This window comes from Fopius arisanus, unplaced genomic scaffold, assembly GCF_000806365.1.
Source record: "Fopius arisanus strain USDA-PBARC FA_bdor unplaced genomic scaffold, ASM80636v1 scaffold00025, whole genome shotgun sequence".
Classification (NCBI taxonomy): Eukaryota; Metazoa; Arthropoda; class Insecta; order Hymenoptera; family Braconidae; genus Fopius; species Fopius arisanus.
The window spans coordinates 733,918-757,255 of NW_011887764.1; the positions used below are offsets into that span (position 1 = coordinate 733,918).

Here is a 23,338-nt window from a genome sequence, read left to right on the forward strand (position 1 = left end):
AGTCAGAGTATGTGAACGAACTAGCATCCGAGTTTACGTGTAAACCAATAATGGAAGATCGATAATAATTATGAGGTTGTACGAGCCAGTACAATTGGAGGTAAATGTTTCCTGTGACTCGATGTGTAGGCGTTTTCATCAACACTCCTATAAAATTACTCCTGTCTGTTCGATTTTAAAGGTTACACGTCTACATTTGATCACATTGACAATTTGATCTCAATAACTCTGAGAAAATAAAAGGAAATTTCGAAATTCAAAAGCATTATGGAGATTCACAGAAAGAAATATAATAAAGCATACAGACAAAAATAGAGAATTGCATTTTAAATTATGCTGGGAGTATTCATTAAATTAAAGTAATTAACGCAAGTGCTTTCCTCACCATAAGCAATTTTTCGCATGTAAACTCCAGTGGAGATAACTATCATGCAGATGTCCCGCTCTTAGAAATGGAAAATTTTTTATCTTTCCATTCGAAAAATAAATTTCCAATAGCATAACAATATAGCAATAGATAAAAATCGGAGAAAATCACAAGAGATAACGCAATTCACAATCTTCAAACTACAACCATTCTCCCGACAGCAATAAAAAAGATAACACCGAGATAATACCTCAGCAGTGGTGAAATAAATCATCGATATTGCCAAGAAGAAGGAAGAAGGATTATTCACGCGTCCCAGAGGGCGGCCAACATCTACAAGAAATAAGTTGGACTTCCTTGCACAGTGCACCATACAACTTGCCTCATTGAGAATCCTCATGTTCACGGGGAGTGGCATGATATTGAGAAAAATTGGAATAATATAAACTTATCGTTTCCACAATGTGAAACCTCCGACAAGCTGACTCCACCCTGCTATCTAGAATACCCAGAAACTATAACTCCGCGAACAAGTCATGTGCAGCCAGAAATCGGCAAATAATATTATTACCAAATGTTATTTTATCAAATACAAAAATATGGCAAATTAATATCACCATAAGATTAAAACATTATTTATATTCGAGTACACTAAAAACTTGAGATAAAAATTGGGATGAGTGCTGATTATCAAAATTTTCTAGACTGCCAGAAAAAAATGGAATGAACTAAATGGCATAAATCAACACCTGAAGCGTACCATGGACAGAATCAGAATGCAACAGGGAAGCCCTAAATAATGGCGCGAACCTTCGAAAACAGATTCTTCTGACGGAATACCTTTCCAACTGAGTGCAATCACTCTAATTACCGAGTCCTCTGATGACCAAATCCCCTATTCCAAAGCCCCTTCTCATTACCCAATCGTCCCACGATTTTCACGAGATCTCAATGGATTCCTGATTATCACCAAATGATTGAACAATAACCCAGCGAGAATTTAAGCCCTTGTCACCAGAGAAATTGATCGTACGGGAGTAACACGCGTGTGTTTTTTCCATCTGCGGTGAAAATAAAAAAATCAACACAATATCGAGATGAAGTTCAACGTGAGAGGTCTTTGGTGAGTTTTATGTCTCAAAGGGAGACGTGACGGGATGACAACAGAATGGAAAACGATGGAGATGGCAAAACTGAGAACAGGTTGAAACATTTATAGGTATGATCAAAAGCTCTCTGTTCTCTATTTCTTTTTAAAGAATGAAATCATATCCTGAAACAGCTCCCTCTTCTTCAATACTTCAACTGGGATGAAAGCTAAATCCAGGTACTATAAATTTTTCTTACGTCTGAGTATTCTCACTCAAGTGCTATTTCACCTCACATTTTCAAAAAATTTACAACGATAATTTCATTAAAACTTTTAACGTTATAAATTCTATCGCTGAATTTAACCGTTAGAGAATATTTCGGGGAGAAATGAAAAAATCTACATTCTTTAGAATGATTCAGTAAAAAATTTTCAAAATTGTTATTCTTCAAGACAACCCCTTCTTTGCCATAAATCAGCTGTAACCAATGAATTTTCATCTAAAGATTAGCCGTTAGATATTGTAAATTTTATCTCATGAATTTGTACTTTAAATTAAATAATTGAAAATTTTTTCTACGCTGATCATATAATTGTATTTAATTTTTAAAAATCAAATTTCTGAAACTTTAGTCAATTCTAGTGATATATTTAAGAGACAATTATTTTCCGATATAATACAATTTTTCCTCTCGCCATCCGCTACCCACACAGAGACAATGAGAAAAAAAAATCACCAACAATTTCGATACAGATGCTGTCACAGCTCAGTGACCCTTTTCCCAGCGGATTATTTACAATTAATTTCACCCAAAAGAGAATAAACCCCCAATTCGATCGAACGCATAAAGAAAGATATAACAGTAATCCAAAGAGTCGTGCAACCGTGATAAAAAAAAAAGCCACGAGGGAACACTTGAATTGGAAAAAACCTGAGCTTGCACGACTTCGAGTATAGAAGTCCTTCGTAATTCCTGCAATTGACTACCAACGATTTAAACCGAGCGTCCAACTGCCCCCTCCGCCCACCCACCTGCAGCCCTCAAAAGAAAGGAAAAGTTTAGGCTCGATTGAAGCAAAAAAGAAAAAACCAAAAATGTTTCGAAATAAAGAAAAGGGATCGCATGTCACCGAGAATTGAACGACCCACAAAAAAAAAAGAGTTGGAGAGAAAAAAAATTCGAGGCTCAATGGTTTCATCTCTCGTTTTTCTCCATTTTCCAACTCAGTCCATTCAATGGAAATAAGCATGTGGCCCCATTGATGCGGTAAAGTACGCACTGTCATAAAAAAATATACCCGCAAGAGCGAGGATGCGGGAACATGTGCATCAGAGATCTCAAATACATGAAATATATTCGCCATGTATTATCGATCGATTGACTCTTCAAAATTCGAATGAGAATGATTTTTCATTTTTTTTTTTTTAAAGTTTTCAACCTCCAATAATTTACATTAAATTTTTATGTGTGACGAATGAAAGGTTAGCTTTATCAATAATTAATTGGATTCTATATTAATTTTTTGTGAAGTTTCAACGGTGAAGATCTCACATCATTACGGATTATTTAAATATCTGAATAGCTGAATGAAGAGAAATAAAACAATTAAGGCCTACACGGAAAAACATATACTTGAATCTAGTATATAGTGTAATCGATTTCAATCCCATTCTATTATTTACACTGAATAAATTAAATAGTACACATTCTAGGATTAGTATTATACACAAGATTCAAGTATATCTTTGGTAAATGGCAACCGGAAAATATATATGCTAATAATTATATGACCTATATGTACAATGCTCACGGAAAATACATATCCACGTGTAAGTTACACATATTTTGCATAAGTACTGTTATCCATACAGGTGTGCAAAAGCGCCCCCTTACTTAAAAAGTTAAATCTCCAAAACGGAGGACTTGCACATATTTAGCATATCGTCTCTCCATTAAATCCTCCGCCGTTAAATTTATCATAATCAGAAAGAAAAAAAAAGAAAAATTTCAAAAGTCGAGAATTGCAAGAAAAATCGCGCGCACCTATTGGCTCTGCCATAGAAAAAAATTTAACAAAATAATATTCAAAGATTTTCGAATATATATTAAAAATTAATTCTCCATACAATATTCCTTTTTTTCTTTTTTTTATCCTTCATTATTGAATCCTTCATAACCAGACGGAGAAACTAATTTTCCCAAAATTAACCGCTCACTGTGTGACTGAGCGTATATCCAGATTTTACCGTATCAGTGTCTAAAAATTTCCCGAAAATGAGTAATGAGTAATAATAATAATCAACCCCCCCCCCTCCTCCCAAAAGGTTAAATAAAAAAAAAGGGGGATATTGAAATCCGGACGTCTCTCTCCCAGGCAGCCCAGGGGGTCCGTCGATCGATGGCCCGGGGCAGCGCTCTATATATAGAACCTGATACCTCCGCGCCGTGTCGATCTCTCAGGGTTGTTCTCCCCCTGCCATCTCCACCCCCCTACCCCCGCCCCTTTCAACCCCCTTTCATCCTCCTCCCTCCCACCTCAAGCGCAAGGTTTTACGAGGCTCCAGCCTCCTCTCCTCTACCCCCCGCAAATTGCGATTTCGCCTGGTCATACGACATATACAACTCATAAAACTCCTAAAATTCATAAAACTCCCAACTCACACACACAATTTTGCCTAACTATATGTAAACTTGGATGTATATATACAATTTATATCGCGACTGACGACAGCCACTCGTGCACACACGTACGCAACTTGTGAATATTCCAGAGTAATCCTCTCGATGTGAGTTAATGAAGGAAAATTTCAGCAATTTGAATAGTAATTATTGCAGACCGAGTGGAGAAGGGGGTGCAAGATATTTTAATTGGATGTTGAGGTTGCGGTGGTGAATGTTTCTGGAATTGTTATGACATTGGGATAATGGAGAGATTTATGCGGTGGATTTGTTTTTTTTTTGCCCTCGGGGTCGGATCAAAGGGGATGATTAGATATTCTTTTTTCATTGCTTTATTTTTACCTCCTTGACGCCGGTGGAGTCTTCGTTATTGTTATTTTTTTTTCTTTCCATCATCGAGCACGGCAGGTGTCTCACTATTTTTCATTATTTTAAAGTGAGGATGATAAATTTGTTGAGCAAGGATGGGGATTATGTGTGTTTGTTTGGATTAGGGCGACGATGTTTTAGAAATTGTGAGGGGATAAGTGCGGCAAGGTGGATGAATATATTGAAGTGGAATAAAATGAGGTATTCAATTCCCGATTTTCCTCAACATGTCAGATCCTCGATACCGGAAATTGGGTAAAACCAGGGTTTATCCATACATAATCCACCCCGAGCATTCCTTGTGCAAACACACCTGCTACGAAATGTTTTCACTCTCAGGCCCGAGGCCAGGGGATGAAAAACGGAAATATGTTTGCCACGGTCTACCACCCCCTCTGGCTCCACCGACAACTAATTTCGTATTCCGCAAGCGTCTCAGCATCAAAGACTTGATTACAATGTCGCGGTTACAGACTTATGTACAAAGCGCCATATCAAAATTAATGTATACTCTTAGAAATTTTCTAAATTTTAATAGCTCTTAAATAAACCGCTTTGACCCCTCAAGGATCATCTCCATCGCACAGAGAGAGATATTCAACAAAAATTACGAAACTTCAGTTCGCTTGCCGATTACGGAAGTGACTAAGAAAATTTACGTCACGGTACTGCGATTCCTCACTATAAAAGTGTAGATAAAAATTATCAAACGTTCTGGAAAGATTCTGGAATAATTTCGTAAAAATTTTCTTAAAGACTTTTCCTCCGGGATTCCGGAAAAGATACGTAATTTTTATTGAATATTTCTCTCCGCGCATCTTCAACGTAATCTCGGCCGGAGCATTCGCTCGATTGACGTGAAAAAATGGAAAGTTTTTTGCCTTTTGTCATTTTTTAATAGCTCCCACGATTCATCATTATCCAAACATTTTTCGGTTTCCCCCTTGAAATGTCTGTATTGTAAGAAAAGAAGAGGAAACTTCCGCAAAAATGATTTAACCACCAAAAAAAATTTGTGAATAACTAAAAAATAAAACGAACCGTTGAAATTGATGGAAATTTCTCTCGGTGAAAAATCCCCAAAAATGACAGAATATTAAGCCAAAGAAAAATATAATTTTTACCGACCCATTTTCAGTTTTACTCTAACATCAATGGGAATTTCACCAGAAATTTTATTCCCGTCAAAAATAATTCCCACCACTAATTCTTCCAAAAAATTTACAAAAATCCGTAATTAGAAAGGTCATCAACAAAAAGTAGCGCAATTAAAATGAGAAAACCAGGAAGAGAAAAGTCTGGAGGGCCCTGTTCAGAGGCATCCAGTAGAAATGCCCAAGAATAGTCAGACGTAGACGCGGCAGGAAAAAAAATCCGCAATATAAATTCCCGCAAGTATTTATTTTTCAACGGCTTCAACCGAACATTTTTATCTAGCGGAGTTGTTTCACATATTAACGAGATGTCTTTTGCAAATGTCACCGTGAAATATTATTCATCTTCCCATGGCGATGTGCTATTTATCCTCTAGTACTATTTTTCACTGAAATTTCCAAATACAACCAGGGAATTTTTCTTTCTACCAATTGCAATCAAATAATCATATCAATATTAATAATACTATATTAATAAAAAAAAATCAATTAATCGATTAAATTGGCTAATAAAATAATAATTAAATTGTCCTCTCCACGCAAAAATAGGAAAAATTCCCTCCGAGTATAATTAGTGAAATTAAAAATTACTAAATTGAGGAAAATCTGAGAACCGAATAAAAAAAGAAAAATAAATAAAAATTCAATTGATTGAGTGGCATTTTTTAGGTAATAGTGTAGAAATTCTAATTCCCAAAGTCGAATCTTCACGCCCACTACATCCCTCCTCCCCCCCGTCGTCACACAAAATTCAATTACAATGTCCCTAACAATGTCACCAGGCCGTCCCATTCCATCCCATTGCATGCCGAAATGTCAGACCCGAGCGCAAATTTTGCGGTAAACGCAACAAGAGATTCCCTGCGTAAATGGTGTCACAGGAACTCCGGAGTCGTGTCAAGTTTATACACTAGATACGGGGCGGATGTGTTCGCCAATACTAGTATGTTGAATGACTGTCCAGACCTTCCGACATTGTCCCACGGGGTTTATATCCCACGCAATCAAAACCTCCTAAACAGCCCACCACAGCAACCAAACTCACCATTTTGCGAAAAACATTTTAATAATAGCATGAAGATTCACGAAAAAAATTAGAATTGAAAATTTTCCTCAGCAACATATCTCGCTCCTGAAAATATTTCACTCCGCGAATCGAGGAATGAGATTTAGGAAATTTACCCTGTCTCTATAAATTTTCGATTGAATATTCCAAACTCCCCAAGATTGTTCCCATGAGTATTTGCAGTAATTATAATTATAATTACAACTTCATTAGTTTGGAATAATTGAAGTACAAAGTTTGAGCTCTTCATTTCAACCCCCCGCATTCGGAAACGCCGAAGTTCTCAAATAATTAATTCTAATAAAATATTAACCAAGAATTCTCAATAAATCTTTGTGAAATATTGAGAAATATTCACGCAGATTTAATATAAGAAGGAAGACGCGCGTCCCAACGTGCATACGTACCAATAAACGGAGAGAAAAATTCTTTGAAAATTACGTGCCTCTTCTGTAAACTGCCAGTCGAAACAATATTCAGTAAAAATTTCGGAACAGTTACGTACTTTTTCAGTGGACTTGCCAGAAAAAGTCCAGAACGTTCCCAAAAAAGTTCGGAACGTTCAGTGAAAAAATGCGTAACTGTTCCATAATTTTTACCAAATCCTGTTTTGACTGGCAGATTACGGAAGCCGCACGTAATTTTTAAAGAATTTTTCTCTCCGTCTAGAAGGTAAAATCTGAGTGAAAATGAGTATAAGACTTCAAGTATCGAGAGGTTTGATTCCCTTTATGATTCCTCCACTCCCCCGAAATAATCTAGACATTTCTACTCTAATGCGGCGAATATACGACAGAACACCGAGAAATTGTGGACAACTGCTCTCTATCTATGTGTCTCATTACTCGCATTTTCCCTTTTAAAATATTCGAAAGCTCCTCGGGGGCCACATGCAAAGCCACTATTGTTCTCCAACGGTCATCCCTCACTGCTGAGTAACTTTGAATATAATTCCATCAAGCACAATAAGTACAACAATTCCCTCATCACAGTGACTTAAACTCCAACGACCATAGTGACTCCACGATTATTCAACTGACTATTATTATATCAACAGATTCCTATTCACCGATAAAAGCACAATTCCTTTCAAACAGTCTTTAAATTTCTTCCTTATCCCACAATAAACACTAAATACACGGAGAGAAAAATACCGGAAAAATTACGGAACTTTCACGTATTCGTGGGGTGACTTTGCTTTTCGGGAAAAAGTACTGGCGGTACCGTAAAATTGTCCTGAAAGTTTCGTAAAAATTCCTGCTCGCTACGAAAATTTTTACGAAACTTACAGTATTTTTCCCCGAAAACCTAGGTCACCCCACGAATACGTAAAAGTTCCGTAATTTTTCCGGTATTTTTCTTTCTGTGTAATAATTATTACAATAACCCACAGTAGTTGGTGAAAAAAGAAAAAAAAACAATGAATAAACAACTCCACCAGTGTCCGTCACTTCACGCATCATAAATCTCCATTAATTTCCAATATCGAACGAATTTTCCACCAGTTAACCCCATTATCAAAAAATGTTATCATTTTCGGTGAATTTTTAGAAATGCAGATTGTCACTTTTGCCATTACTCGCCAATCACAAGCGTTAATCACTGGACAGCTCTTGCTCATCGAAATTCACCCATTCCATCGTAATTGATTCATAATTCTATCACCTGTTAGTAGTATCGACACGCGGTACTCCCGAAGTTAATAAACATGAAAACCGCGCAAACCGAGGCCGCAGTTGACATGTACCTATTTTTTCAATTACCCTTGGACATTCCGAAAATTATCCGAAATTCAATCTTCACCTCGGAAAATTGATGCATGAACGCATGAATAAATGTATAAATAAATATATTAATTCATCCATTATTATATCAATTCACGTTTAGCACCCCAACGATCTCTCCTCGAATGCATAAATTACGAATTAATAACTGAATGAATTTATTAATTTCACTGATGTTTATTTTCTCCACAAAGCCGAATCCGTAATCAAATTCATTAAATCAAATTTCATAATAAATTCTTCTCCGTGAAGTGCAGAAAAACTATCAGATAAAATTATTAAAAGAAAATTTGCACAAAAATCTCAGGACATTTGACTGGACACAACTGGAAATTTTGGTTAAATCACTAAAACTCTTCCAAAGACTCCTTTTACCAGAAGTTCCCACCCTTTCCCCAGAGTCATAAATAATTCTATCAAGATAAAGGCGACAGGTGAATTGGCCAGCAATAAGCACTATCGATTGATACTCAACGAGGAAAGGCCGATGACTATCAGTCGTTGGTCAGTGAGATTTTCAATTCCCCTAGGACACCCTATTAAAAATGACCAAAAGTTTCCAGATTTTACAGCAAGTATCGGTCAAAAAATCCTTTAAACCTGCCATGTCACGCCAACATTTTTCACAACCATTGGATTTTTATTCTCCCCTAGAACTTGCACAACTTGCCTGTCCAATCATGCATTAAATGCTAGATCGTAATGTCCATTGCGTGACGTTGATTAAACCCACGATCGTCTACTGTGCGTGTTACCCAATGAACTGTGTTTTATTGGATATAAACTTTGTGATTCTCCTTACTACCCATCACTTCCATCATTTCACTACAAACTACGTCATCTTCCCGAATAAATAGTGGAAATGTTAAAACCAGATTTGATTATCGGTTTCACTGACCCCTTGTCATTTGCATGAAATATTTATTTTTAATGATGATGAATAACTGTGAAGAAAAAAATTCAGTAAAAATTACCTATCCGTTTGGTAACCGTGTTGTATTGCAACCAATCAGGGAAAATTACCGGACCTAGTAAAATTTATCGACTACTTGGTAAAAAGCATCAAGCCGTTTGACAAAAATTACCTAAAAGTTAGGTGATATTTTCTCGAATGCCTAGATAAAAGTTACTGAGTACTTGACAAATTTCAATAGCCGGTAATTTTCTCCGCCCGGCTAAAACCCAACACCATTACCAAATAGTTAGGTCATTTTTACAGGATTTGTTGATAGTAATTATTTACGTAGTAATTATCCTCGGGAAAACTCGTGAGTTCTGAGTGGCGGAAAAAAAGATTGAATTCAATTGAGAGATAAAAATAAATTTTTTTCGCAAATCGATGAAAATCCATTTTTTTGAAAATTCTCGGGAAAACTCAAGAGTTCTGAGTAGCAGGCCGCTTGATTATTCCGAAAAAAAGATTCAATTCAATTGAGAGATGAAAATAATTTTTTTTCGAAAATCGATAAAAATACTTTTTTTCGAAAATCGATAAAAAAAAATTTTTTAATAAATTAATTACCTAAAAAATACTCGTTACAGTTTTTAAACAAAGCGTGCTCTCGATAAATTTTAATAACGAAAACTGCCACGATTCTAAATTAATGATCAGACGCCTACCAGAATTCTACCATTGGTACCTTTATTTTGTTAAACCAGTTTGTTGATTTTTCCCTGTCACGACCCTAACACTCGGTTATGCATTTTTAAAAAATTGTTCTGACAATCGCATGGTACCATCAAAGCCTCTAAAATGAGAAAAAAAAGGAGAGGAAAAAAAAAATTATCAAGCTGATGAAAAAGAGTGAATTCTCATTGGCCCGTTCCCTCGACATCTCCTGACTGTTTGACGTTCGCCCTAACTCCCCTTTTTCCCCTTGAGAATCGACTAGTTGAGGTGCGATTCCACTAAAAAAAAGGCCAATGTACACCAAATGAAATAGGAATGAGAGGATGAAGAGTACAAGAAGGTGGGTCGTTTCGCTCGTTTGCGGCCACTCATTCTGGTTGTTTTCAAGAGACCAAAAATTTACACAGCCCACTCGTTCCCCGGATCGATAAGGGTCTACGGTCGCGTGGCTTTAATCGCCTCAACGCGCGAGAGAACGCGGTGGTCCGATAACGTTGAGATAATAAAAGCCCACTGAATGATGACCAATATTACGGATAATAATTGTAATACTGTAAAACATAACGCCTGAGCATTCCCCAAGGTAATGAGTTTATTCTACCAACCTACACTAAGAAAAAAAAATTTATTCGCCAAGAATATTTACTGCCCACAAGAAAATATATTTGCAATTAATATATCTTGTGAAAGTATTTATACAGTGATTGCCAGACATAAGGCTTACTTATATCACATCTTGAAGGGACATTAAAAGAAATTAAATTCTTCCCAAATGCTTTTTTAAAATAACAGTCTCTCTAGAAATAAGATTTCTTCTCTTAGTGCATTTTTTTCATAATATTCCTACATTTTTTCCATCTAATAGACTAAATAAATAATTCTGCAGCGTCAAAGAATTTCCACCCTCATTTTCCATCATGAAAAAATATTTAATACGCAAATTTCCAACATGAAATAGCACCTGAGGGTAAAAACGAGTGTCACAAATGATTCTCGACCCTTCGTAATCAGAAAAGGGGTCACAGTAGGGGTAAAAAAAAACCCAATATCCTGCATGATTTTTCATTTTTAGTGTTGCGAGTTATGACGATACCTCGATTTCAAATTGAACCAACTCTCAACCGTAGTCTAATCCTCAGTACCGTAATTGTCCGCCTCCTCTCTCCCACCCTCCGCCTCGATTTCTCTATCTTCCCCTCAAACTTCCCTCGGATATAATTTTCAAGGGAGAGATCGGGGTCCCGAGGTCACAGACACCTCTAATGCTCACCCTCATTTTCAAAATGACTTCACCGAGAAAAAAGCCGAGGAAACATCACGTGACAACTCAAGGATGAATTTTCTACATTGTGAAATATAAAATTTCAACCCTGAAATATTTCCTCTCAAGATTTCAGACCGTTCTTTAAAAATTCAAATGGCATTAAAATTATTTCCCTACTTCAAAAAATTTCCTCATCAAAAAATCAATGCCTTTTGGTTATTAATGCCATTACTTCCAAAAAATAGCTAGAAAGGTTTCTGGAATTGTTTTATATTTATTTTTTTCGATGTAATAAAATGAATATAAAATTGAAAACCTAAAAACCGAATGGAAAACAATAATCCTCATAAAAAAAAAAGATTCAATATGAAAAATCGAGAATAAAAAAATGAGTTGAAAGGGGAACAATGGAAAAATACTGGATTAAAACCTGAAAATTGTAAGCACCCATGGAAAAATGCTGATTTGTGAAATTTTGAAATAAAAAGAATTCAACGAACGAACCCGCAGAGGAGTGTATTCTCTGGAGTTTCTCTGTGCTCTATTTTTTTTCTTCTCAATTCGATTATTTTCCCAGTAGCAATTACCGGAAGCTTTTCGAGATGAATTGAATGAGGGAGTAGATAGATATTTGTCCGAATGCTATTATCATCGAATTCAATGAGATCTGTTATTTTTTTTTATGGCATTGATCGATACGATTCTCGGGGATTACATTAGAACGTCATCGAAGCATGAATTAACGGCAGAGAATGATATTAACAAATAGGAATGCGTGTTTTTAATATTCTCTCTTCCCTTCATTACATTTCCCAGCGAATGAACATTAAACGGTATAAAGTAGAAAAAATGCTGCAGCAGTTCCCGTAAAAAGGGCTGTCGGTTCTAATTCCCAGAAAATTCTCGAGTTTCTTTCCTATAAAAAAAAAATATTGCCTCCAACTGCAAATTCCCATGCAACTCGGAAATAGAACAAATAAAATATCCTATTTGTAAGAATGAAATTGTAAAACGCAATACCAGAGTTTTCAAATGAAGATAGTTTTAAAAAGACAAGTTGCTCAATGCTGCGGAAACCATCGACTGGTATAATGAGAAACAGGCAAATTGAGAGAGATTGGAGATGCTTCATGGCGAAGAGGAAAAGCATTTCCGGTCGAACGACACGATTCTCTATTTCCCAGAGGCTTTGTATCGGCCAGATAGAAATCAATACGCAAAATAATTGATAAGATGGAAAATAACGTGAGTTGGGAAAAAAAATGTCCGACATTTAAACATCAATTCTCCTGATTTTATAATAAGAATAGTATCTGAATTATCAACGTGGTTTCAATTTCAGTTGAATTATCCTTATTTTTCAGAGAAAAAAACGATTAATTGTAAAAAAATGAAGACACTTTTCAGCCCCTTATAAAAAATATTCTATGGAGTCCAGGCAGGTCCTTTCATTCAAAAATTAAAAAAAAAAAGGTTTTGAAAAATATTCATATCAAGTAAATGGATTATCTCGTCGTCTCCCAGTTCTTCTACATCGAAATCGAGTCATTGTTTTCGCTATATACCACCCCTGTCTACATTTTAAAGGATTTTGCATAAACTCATCTTCGAAGATTGCTTACTCCAGGGGCCTTTGCCGAAGTAACTTTATACATCACCGTTGATGGAAACTATGCAACTTGGAACCACTCACAAGTTACAGGACATAAAGTAAATTACGAGATTTTGCCCCTACAATTGTACCTTACGTTCTAACAATTACAGTAACGAATCACCAAGTTTTCGATTTGCCCCTTGGAGACTATTCCAAATTGCAGTTAATTGCTGTTGTGAAGCCCCCTCCCCCTTCCCTATCATGAATAAAAATTTTCAACCAAAATTTGTAATTGCGGAATTGTTATCGAATTTTCAAATAGAAAAATTGAATTTCATAACATTTAATGCAACCATCGAACTCAGTGTAATTTTCGGAAAAAATTCCTTTTTTTTTTAAAGAGTCCATTTCAGGATTATGAACTCCAATTAGTGGTGAAAGAATTGAAAAGATCGAGTAAATGATCTCGCGGTTCCATTGAGACAAACTGAAATAAAAAATCTCTCCCCGAAACGCGTGAATGTCACTGCACATGCTCTGGCCGAGTGTAAATCCCCTCTAATTCCTCTTTTTTTCCATTAAACACTTCGTCCATCCCTTTCAATACCGTAAAAAAAACGGGACACGATGGATAGAACGAGAAAAAAAAACCCGAGATTTTTAATCCGACGCTCGAAAGCCGGTGAATTTCCCCAGTATCGCTGACAATGCAAACCCTTGAAAGCCATTTCACTGAAAGTGTAAACATCTCGAGGGGATTCCAAACAATTCTAAACATTGTCCCTATCGAACCATTTGAATTCTGAACGAATGAGCATGTCCACTTGTCAATAGAACCAAATAAATTGAGGATTTAATCCCTATCCACAGTTTATCAACACTTCAACTAATTCTGCAAAACAGCGAAACGTCAACAGTGAATATCTCACAATGAACAGTCTGCCTTTTGGGAATTCTCTTGTCACCGCCAACGTATTTTATCACGCCTCAAAATGACACCTAATCCACCAAAATAAGATAACCATCCCCCAAAATATCACCCCTAAAAGAAAGAAGTTTGGAGCAGTGAAATCCTACCTTCCACTGCTTCCTTCGCTTCTTCCACTTCCTTCCACAGACTCCTCGTTATCGTCTGATTTATCCGTCAGCTGGTCATCCTCTCTGATTTCTTAAGAACGATATCCTCGCCGACAACCACCCACAACTTCAATAAACTTCACAATCACCTGACAAATTCCCACTAACTCCGACACAACTCGCCATTGCGAGTACGCACTCTCCACGACAGAATAACTAAATAAATACCAGCGATAAACACGATTAAAAAAAAACTCCAATTAATCTCAGAGCACTCAATCTAATTAACCCACCCTCTGATTAAAAAATAAGCGGCAATTTTGCACACTCGCGTTATTTCACGGGAAATAAAATAAAACAACTACAGCTCTACGCAGCTACGCATAGCGCTGGCAAACGCTCCACGATCGCTACCCTAACTGCCGGCGTTGCTCTTTCAATTCAATTTTCAAACGTAAACCCATCGACGCAACCAATCCAGGACCAACTTCCCACTGCGCATGATACTCTACCCTCTTTACTTTTGTTTTATCATGAGAAATATCAACACGTAGTTGTAACCCGATAGTTCAATATGTAAATAAATTCCATCCCCATTTATTTGCAATGGCAAAATGAAAATAATCACGATTTTGTTATGCTTTTGCAAAGGTGCGATAAGCCTACCGGTGGTATTACCGACCTAGTAATTGAGAATGTAAATCCAAAAATCATAAATTATCCTATCATATCATTTTATGTAGTGTCTCGAAATACTATTTCTCCCAACTAAATGTCTGCAATAATAGTGTCGAAAAACTTTATAGGAAATCCCTAGTAAAATTACAGCCGCGATATCAGACCTCAATTCACCGGTATTTATTAATTGAACTCCAGATTACGCTTCATTACTTCATTTGTTCGTGGATTAATATTTTAAAAACGAGCAGAATTGTCCCCGACCTTTGCATGTTAATTTAAAATAATAAAAATATTGGAATCACTCACCGGTGTTGGATAAAAGCATCTCCATTTTCACCGCTCGTACCTCAGCAATTATCTCTGCAGTCGAATTCTCTGGAACATCCTGTGTCTCCTGTAGGCCACCTCTCAACACTTTAACACTTTTCACAAGCACTTTTCACTCCCCCACGATTTCTAAAACACAAACCCAAATTTATATCGAAAAAAAAGAATACAAAAACCCCCGCGACTCCTGGAACACATACTAAGCACCATCTTGTGTATACCCCACTAGACTGCAAACACTGAATTTCACTTTCGAATATCTCACAACCCCACAGCCCCAAACGAAACACTTTATACCGATTCTTATCACTCATCGTCACTGTCAGTACCAGTTTCAATTAATTAAATTTCACTAAACAGTAATGAAACTGTTAAAATCCAATTGTCTCTCCAGAAGAACAGAACGGGCTCCATCTTCTGGGCCCAACACAAATCAGTCCCACTGGCCCAGGCATGTCAGATGTCATAGTACCTTGTTTCTCATAACCCACCCTCTGACAGCCTGTTTTCCTTATAATCATCACACCCCATCCCCATCACTTCATAATTCCAACAGTCTCAGTTTTTTTTTGCACATTAATTGTTCTCAAAAAATTCATCAAGAGAATGTCCGCCATCTTGAATTCATGTTTGTTGCATTGAGCAATGGACAGAGGATTTTTTCTCTCTGATGTCCATGATTCACCAAGATCATTATCATTTGGGTCGTAAAAAGCCAAGTCGGCAATCACCGTTCATTATTTATGACGTTATTTACAATTATCTCGAGGATCATACCTTAATTACAGGCGGAATTATTCGGGAAACTCGAGGGACAATGCACGCGGAGTATCAATTGGTTCCCTGCTTGCTATTATTCTTATCGATTTCCCCTTTCGTTGTCACCGTTAGGTATCCAGGGTACTCTTTTCAGAACAATAGTAGCTGGTACTTCAATTAATCCAGAAATCCGGAGAAAGAACGCCAAAACTTGTAGTGGACATGATGTCCACACTGATGCACGAGAAACCAACGCCTTGGGCATTTTCTCATTTTAGTGCTTGTAATTCATCGAAATGATTACTATCTCCATTGTAAAAACGTTGGCAGAGGCTATGAGCCATGAAATATGCTTTTATTTGTGCTTTCTTTAAAATATTACCGTTATTTGAAGCGAAAATATACAGAGCAAACGCCAACGCGTCCTTTCTCGGGCGTGACCGACGCCATATTGCATGGCATGCGCAGACGGATGCGCGAGGGACTTGGCGCTCAATCAACGGGAGAAAAAAAAAAAGAAATCGGCAGCCACACTAATTTCTAATTCAAAAACAGTTTCTCATTGGTTATGTCATTATCAGATACGATTAAAAATTCGCCGGATGCAGTCGGCACTAATTATTCAGTTATAGAATAATTTTATTCTGAAATGGGTCGCAATTACTTCATAAATGGTATAATTTTCACTGGCTAGTACTATTTTGGCGGGTTTCTGATTTCAAGGGGACATTCTCCTATGACAAGTACTCACTGGCAGCTAAAATTTTTCAAAAGCATTGACTTTACTTGTGAGACACCACAAAATTTCTAGGTTTATTTACTACCTTGGCCCTTATGGTGTTAATTTGGAAAAAGAGGAACATGTGGAATTATGCAGGGAATATTTCAGTAATGATTTTTTTTTTGTTAATTATCTGATTTATATTATATTATACAAAAATGGATTTGTACAAAAAGATGTACATCTCAAATTAATCTATCCTTCCCCCGCATTTACAAAACACTCTTAGTAACTGTAAAATGAGCAAACATCGCGATAATCAAACTAAAATATAATTGTAGAGAATGAACACACTGGACTAACATTACAATGCTTGGTGGATCGTAAAAAAATTTGTTCACTGGAAAATGATTATGCTAGGAAAGGATCAAATAAACATTTCATAGTGGCACTAAAATCCAGAAGATTGAGACTCTGGAAATAATAACGAGCTGTCGAAAAGACTCGGGCAAGAAATATGTACAAAATAAATTCGTAACTCTTTCCTAATGATAATAAATTTGTTGAGCTACAAACTGACAACCTCATTCCATCACCAATCAGCTCGATTATTTGTACTCATTAGGCTTTTGTTCTTCTTCATAATTCGCTTGTGCTCGTTTTAATCGTGAGATCAACGAAACTCCATTCAATTAAGACTAATGAAATAGTTAGATTAATTGGGCAGCTAGACTCTCTTCCTGCTGAATTTTTTTCCTATAATTGTCTAGTGTCACTTGAATTGTTTTTTCGGAATATCGGCAGTTGAGAGCTCCGCAGGTACACGTGAACGATTTGCATTTGATGATCCAGAATTTCTCTCCATAATCAAATCTGTAATTCGAAAGAAACGATTACTTGTTTGGAATTTCGGTGGAATTCAGTGGGTCGATGAGATGAGGTGTAATCTTAAAGCTTGTGATTTCGTACGAAGTATTTAGTCATTCAATTTTCAACGTAAAAGTCTAAATCAGTGAACTGGCGGTTTTTCAATGGTTTATCTTGATTTCAAGTATTACAATCTGGAATAAATTACAAGTGGGAATCAATAGGAATTAATTTAATAAATTTGCAAATGACAAATAAGACATTTCTCATCCAATCGTACAAGAAATCATTGGCCAATATGAAGTTTTCATCCCATTTTGTCCTACCGTAATGAATATCTCATGAATTAATCGTCAATGATAATATAGTAGTGAAATGGTAAACTCGCCTTATCAAACTTAACGATTCCACTACTTTTTCTACACACTTATAATTCTCATGCTGAATTTATTTCTTTCCCTACACTGGAGACTCACCTGGAAATTGGCCCATGCCGTTTCAATAATTTTGAGGATACTAACATAATAATGATAATTTCAAAACGACAAAAAACTTTATTACCAATGTTATAAACGTACGAAGAACTAAATTGCAACTGGTGTGAAACTAATTAATGCAAAGAATTGAAAAAAATTACATTCTCAAATGATAACAAAACAAAATTTCGATGACATGAATGAATAATATCCTTAATCCAGTTAATGAAAGCATCCAGAATGTAATTACCCAAGCTCTTCATCGGCGGCAATATCACGATTAGCGAAAAATGCTATTCTTGGAAAATGCAGATCTTGGTGTTCCACAAAAACACGAACAGGAAGTAGATTTGGTGCACAGGAATGATTGATAAAACGTGCAATATTTCCATATCTCCTGGCATCGATACAATAGGTTTCACCATCCTGCATAATTAAAGAAAAATTAAAAGAATTCTAAGGAGAAAGGATTTGCAGTGATATCGGCGAAAAATAGGCTCACCCTGTTGTCGAGATCGAATAGATAGGAGTCGTCCTCCCGGTGATCAGCTTCGGAATCGGAAATAATTTCGCCAATGTATTCACAAACGTAAGCACCCTTGGATATGGGTCTGAGGGTTTTCAAGCCCCAGCCCTTTCCCTTCGTTCTGAATAATTGGAATCTCTGGGTCAAACCGTGCTGAACAACACGATTGTTACACGTGATTCGGTTGCAATCACATGCCTGATTGCATTCAAATAACATTGGCGGATCTGTAATTAGGAATGCAGTGATGTAAATTTTATAATCTATCAAGAATAAATCAAAAGAATTTCAGTTTAATATTCAATAGTTCCATTCAAACTAATTTCGTGTGTTTTTTTCTACTTCTCCTTCAAGAATAGATTTTACGTGCAATTGAAAAACAAGGGAGAATTTTTAAGAAAAAAAATCGAAGATTCGAATATCTCTGAATTCAGTCCGAAATTGGTCATCGTTATTTAGAAATTTATGTTTTTTAATTTACCTGAATAATTAAACTCTGGTATAAGCTTCCCCTCCTCATCATACCAACACCTAAGACTAATATTCCCACAGAGGCATTTTTCAGAGTTGCAATTGTCCTCACATCGACAAGATTGCAAGGACGTAATAGTCCTGTCCACCTGAATATTACTCGTAAAGCAGTTTTCAGTGACATAAAGAAAATCAGTGGGCTTGTCCTCAGAATCGAAACCGTTGACACACTGTATTGGATTAGTCTCCTTTCCCCTGGATATGTCATTCGTGAGAATTCTTGTGGTTTTCTCCCACATGTGTTCAGACAATTCATTGACCTTGGCATTTAACCTTAGAGCTGCCAGGGTGTCTCCATCACTCGTGCAACAGTTAACCGCTGTTTCACCAGCTGCATTCACCTCAGTTACTTTAGCACCTCGTGCCAGCAAAAGAACACTCACTGCGTACTGATCCTGTCGTGCTGCAATGTGGAGGGGCGTGTCACCATGAACATTCACAGCATTAACATCACAGCCTTCGTTCAGAAGGATTTCAGTTATTTCGGAACTACCACTGAATGCACTCCAGTGGAGGGCTATATTCTGTTCCGTATCACGTATCAGTGGATCACATTTTTTTTCTAACAAAAAACGAGCCACATCAATGTGGCAGAATTCAGACGCCCAGATGAGACAAGTCCAACCACCATCATCTACAGAATCTGAAAATCATGACAATTCGTGTGAAAACGTCTAGTTGCATCTAGAAAAACTGTTGATTTCATGAGGAAATATAAAAATGCCCTGTTCCACTGACCTACTAATGTTTTGGGGACTTTGCACTCTGACAGAATGATCTTGCAGGCCTCGAGGTGCCCTGACTTGGCAGCTCGATGGAGAGCAGTCATTCCGGCCTCTCCCTTCAATGTAACATCAGCCCCAACTCGCACCAAATATCTCACGATCTCAGTCTTTCCCTCAGTAGCTGCCAACATCAGAGGTGTCAGCTGATTCTTATCCATGACGTCTAGCTGCGCTCCTCCTTGCACTAGGATATTTACACAACCCAGGTGGCCCCGCTCTGCAGCAATGTGAAGGCTAGTTCGTTGAGAGTATTCACGAAACGTGTGATTTGCATTATAACCGCAACCTGGAATCATCAGAAACAGTATATTAATTCAGAAGTGAAGTTCGAAAGCAAGATCAGTCCACTTATAAAATATCCTAAGGTTGAGAAATATTTCATGAAAGTCTACATAGTACCTAAATCGAACTTACTAAGCACATTCACCAATTTCTCCAAATCCCCATTCTTGACAGCCTGATAAAGACTCATAACAGTGTATCGTTCAGGTCTTTCAGAGTTGATGGTAGGCTCTGGAATTTTAATATCCTCTGGACTGACCAGCGGACTGGGCGGTCTTTCAGCGAGTTTAGTGTTGTCCCCCTTGCCTGGAAGACTCATCTTGGCAGAAGGTAATTTCGAGAATTTCTTCCTTGACGGTATGTAGACGGGTTTTCTGCTACCAGTCATGGTAATAATGACATTGAAATTTGAGGTATCATTGGCACAGTGAGGACATACAGGCTTTTTATTGAGAAAAACCTCGCAGTCGAGGTGGTACTGATGTCCATTATTGCATTGGATAAATTTCCCCTGCGTACAGAAGAGACCACAGGAGGGACAGCAGTTGTGACGCAGAAGACGCTCTTTGTGAGAACGACAGAGAATTATAAAAGGTACTCGAGTGCTGGGACGTCTCATGGCAACATCATTGCTGTCAACTTCGTTGCAGCACCCAATCAATCGATTATCAATCGAATCAATTGCTGTACAGTACAAGGGTGCCCCTGACCCTGTTATCGTAACGTACAATTGTGATCTCACTTGGCAGAGGCAGAGCATTGACTTCTCGTAGGTTTCACTGAGTATTGCTGTAGATTCTGGCTTTGATGCTTGTCCTTCAGCTGGGCTTGGACTTGGGGCCATACTGCGGCGAGTTCTTTTTGTTGGAACATTGGATTCTGAAATTGAAAAATTAATTTTCACTTTTCACATTTACGTTATTAGGACAGGCTGGAGCAAAACCGACACTTCGAAATTTTATATACTTCTCCGTCTAGTGAAATAACAACAGAAAAAATTAAGCTTCAAAAATGCAATCATTTCCCACAGATTCATTCATTCATCGAAACCTCGTTTATTCACTAAATCGACTCGATGCTGAAATTATTCCTGATGTATGAATATTTTTTAAAAGTCAGTCTGTTAACCTGTCCTATAACTCAGTCATAATGATTTAAACAATTCGCCATACAAATTCTAACGAAATGAATAATTAAATTTGAATAATATATAATAAATTTTACTCTGAAAATTGACTACCTTCTGGATAATCATTATTCTTCCCCGCCTCAGCAGCCTCAGATCCATCCTCAAATCCTTCAACCTTCAGCAATCGCCTCCCCCCTGGCCCATTTCTCCCCCTTCCCCTGTCCCTCCTATTCTTCCCAGTAACAGGTCGCAAAAAAGGTTTATCATTCTTCACCAAAGTCTCCTCTTTGCCTAATTTGTCCTGATTCTTCACCATGGGCGATAATTTGGGCATGCCTTCGAACTCCCCAGAGGCCCTGGACTTGGTTTCATCCCCGGGACTAGCCCTAGCTTCTTCCAAGGAACCCCCATCAGCCTGACTGTTACCAAGATCATTCACCAAGCTCTCAGCCTTGCCCTCACTGCCTTTGCTATCCCTCTTGCTGTCTCTTCCAGCACTGATCCTCTTGGGTCGTCCAGTAACAGGTTTCACCGACTTCTTTGTGACTTTATTGTCAGTGTAATTGGACTTCTCCTTCCTGGCCATTGCGCTCTCGAGGACACTGAACTGTTCCTTACAGGATCGTCTAGCTGACCTTTTGGGACAAGGGGAATCTGTACTGAGTGCCCTCTGCCTGCTGGCATATTTCCGTTTCCTGGTGACGGGTGTCTCTTTCACCTCCACAGACTTCTCCGAGTCCTCCTCACCAGGAACAACCTCTACCTCCTCCTGCACAGGAGCCTCCAAGCTCTCCTCAATTCCCCCATCAACAACAGCCTTAACCTCTTCACCACTTTTCACCTCTTCCCCATCAGATTTGTCGCCCTCCTGTTCTTCCGAATGTTCAATCTTCACAGAGACTCCCCCAATCTGATCACTATTCACCAGCTCATCTGTCACAAGACTGAGACTAGGTCCACAACTTGATATTTTTGTTTTCCTCCCATCATCGGTGGTTTCATCGATTGTTCTAAAGGTCAGGACAATCCTGGGGACATTACCATCCTTTTTCTGCCCCTCCTGTCTGAGGACCTCGTTAGCATCTTTGGGAGAATCACTATGGGCTTCCAGGGATTCCTCGGGACCCTCATCCCTGCCCTCACCCTCCATCACTGCTGTATACACAACATCACCATTTTCCAGGGATGTGCTTCCCTCGGGCTCGGCAAACTCACCGATTTTATCGGAATCGTTTTCTTCACTGCACTTTGATACACTCTTGTTGAACTCATTGGTCATTCCCTCGAGGATCTGCTCGATGCTCAATTTGTCTGGTACCACCGTTATCTCTTCGTCTTCATCGGCAAGTTCTTCACCTGAAATTCTTCCTGCTTCCTTCATTGTGTCTCCAGACATGGCGTCCAGAAAAATAAATGATAAAATGTTGGGTTATCAAGTGCCCATGGGGTGAGAATGGTGCATCACAGGGGTGCCTTCACTTCCGGGAGCACGAATGATGATGGTGAAAACAGATCGGCTGGTCCTAGGGGCAACTCTTCGGCGTAACAACCAAAAACACGTCTTGCGCACGATGTTTTTGATGTTTGTGAATTAATTGTACGCCTTTGGGAGGATTTATTGAGTTATTGGGGGCACGTCAGTGGAATTAGAGGGACGAGGTGATCTATTGGGGGATTGGGAATGTTTTATCAACACTTTTACTTGAGAAACCTCACTTCAATGCGTGCCCCGCGAACGACTGGAGGCCATATTGATTACTCAGGGACGGGCCGATCCAAGCGGTGCATTTTTATTTTTCGAGCCCAGCGATATCGACACCCTTATCGTTATCCTTCGATTTTATGGTTTTTTCACATTATCCGCAGTTTGGAGAAATTTTTACGATCGATTAAAGACTGTTTAAGTAAAAAATCAGGATATTACGGAGTTTTTCATGGCGCCGCTTTTGTTTCTTGCAGTTTTTTTGCACGAATAGATCGGATACGTCCTTCAATAGTAAAGATTATCTTTCATTTTGATACGGCCCGCTCCAGTGGGACAACTTCCATGATTTTTTTTTGGAATTTCAAAGAGGGTGGGTGAGGTGAGTGACGTGGCACAATGTCGGGGCTCTTTTCTTCCTGGAGTCTTATCTTGGGACTCTATTTCGGTATTCGTTTTATTTTCGGGAAGGGGAG

General features: G+C 37.9%; 2 protein-coding genes across 2 annotated transcripts in view; both read right to left on the reverse strand.

Moving 5' to 3' along the window:
- The window catches only part of LOC105264804 (uncharacterized), a gene marked incomplete in the record, with an annotated part of 75,192 nt that extends 59,718 nt beyond the window's left edge, over window positions 1-15,474 (reverse strand). Inside the window, 1 exon segment of the mRNA XM_011301937.1 lies at window positions 15,064-15,474. Within this exon segment, the coding sequence (XP_011300239.1) occupies window positions 15,064-15,088 (25 nt within the window).
- Window positions 15,475-17,205: 1,731 nt separating this feature from the next.
- On the reverse strand, window positions 17,206-22,902 carry G9a (histone-lysine N-methyltransferase G9a). Its single transcript, XM_011301938.1, has 7 exons — window positions 21,272-22,902; window positions 20,164-20,910; window positions 19,703-20,035; window positions 18,915-19,607; window positions 18,410-18,660; window positions 18,158-18,333; window positions 17,206-17,437 (listed from the first exon to the last, which is right to left on the reverse strand). The coding sequence occupies exons 1-7, from the start codon at window positions 22,554-22,556 to the stop codon at window positions 17,275-17,277; spliced, it is 3,648 nt and encodes a 1,215-aa protein (XP_011300240.1). The 5' UTR covers window positions 22,557-22,902; the 3' UTR covers window positions 17,206-17,274.
- Window positions 22,903-23,338: the final 436 nt, after the last annotated feature.

Bases quoted from the DNA above. Each gene is read 5' to 3' on its own strand.
- G9a (XM_011301938.1), bottom strand. From the start codon at position 22,556: ATGTCTGGAGACACAATGAAGGAAGCAGGAAGAATTTCAGGTGAAGAA. The intron at 20,911-21,271 runs GTAGTCAATTTT...TTTCAATTTCAG, and splicing joins GAATAATGATTATCCAGAAG to AATCCAATGTTCCAACAAAA. The intron at 20,036-20,163 runs GTAAGTTCGATT...TGATGATTCCAG, and splicing joins GAAATTGGTGAATGTGCTTA to GTTGCGGTTATAATGCAAAT.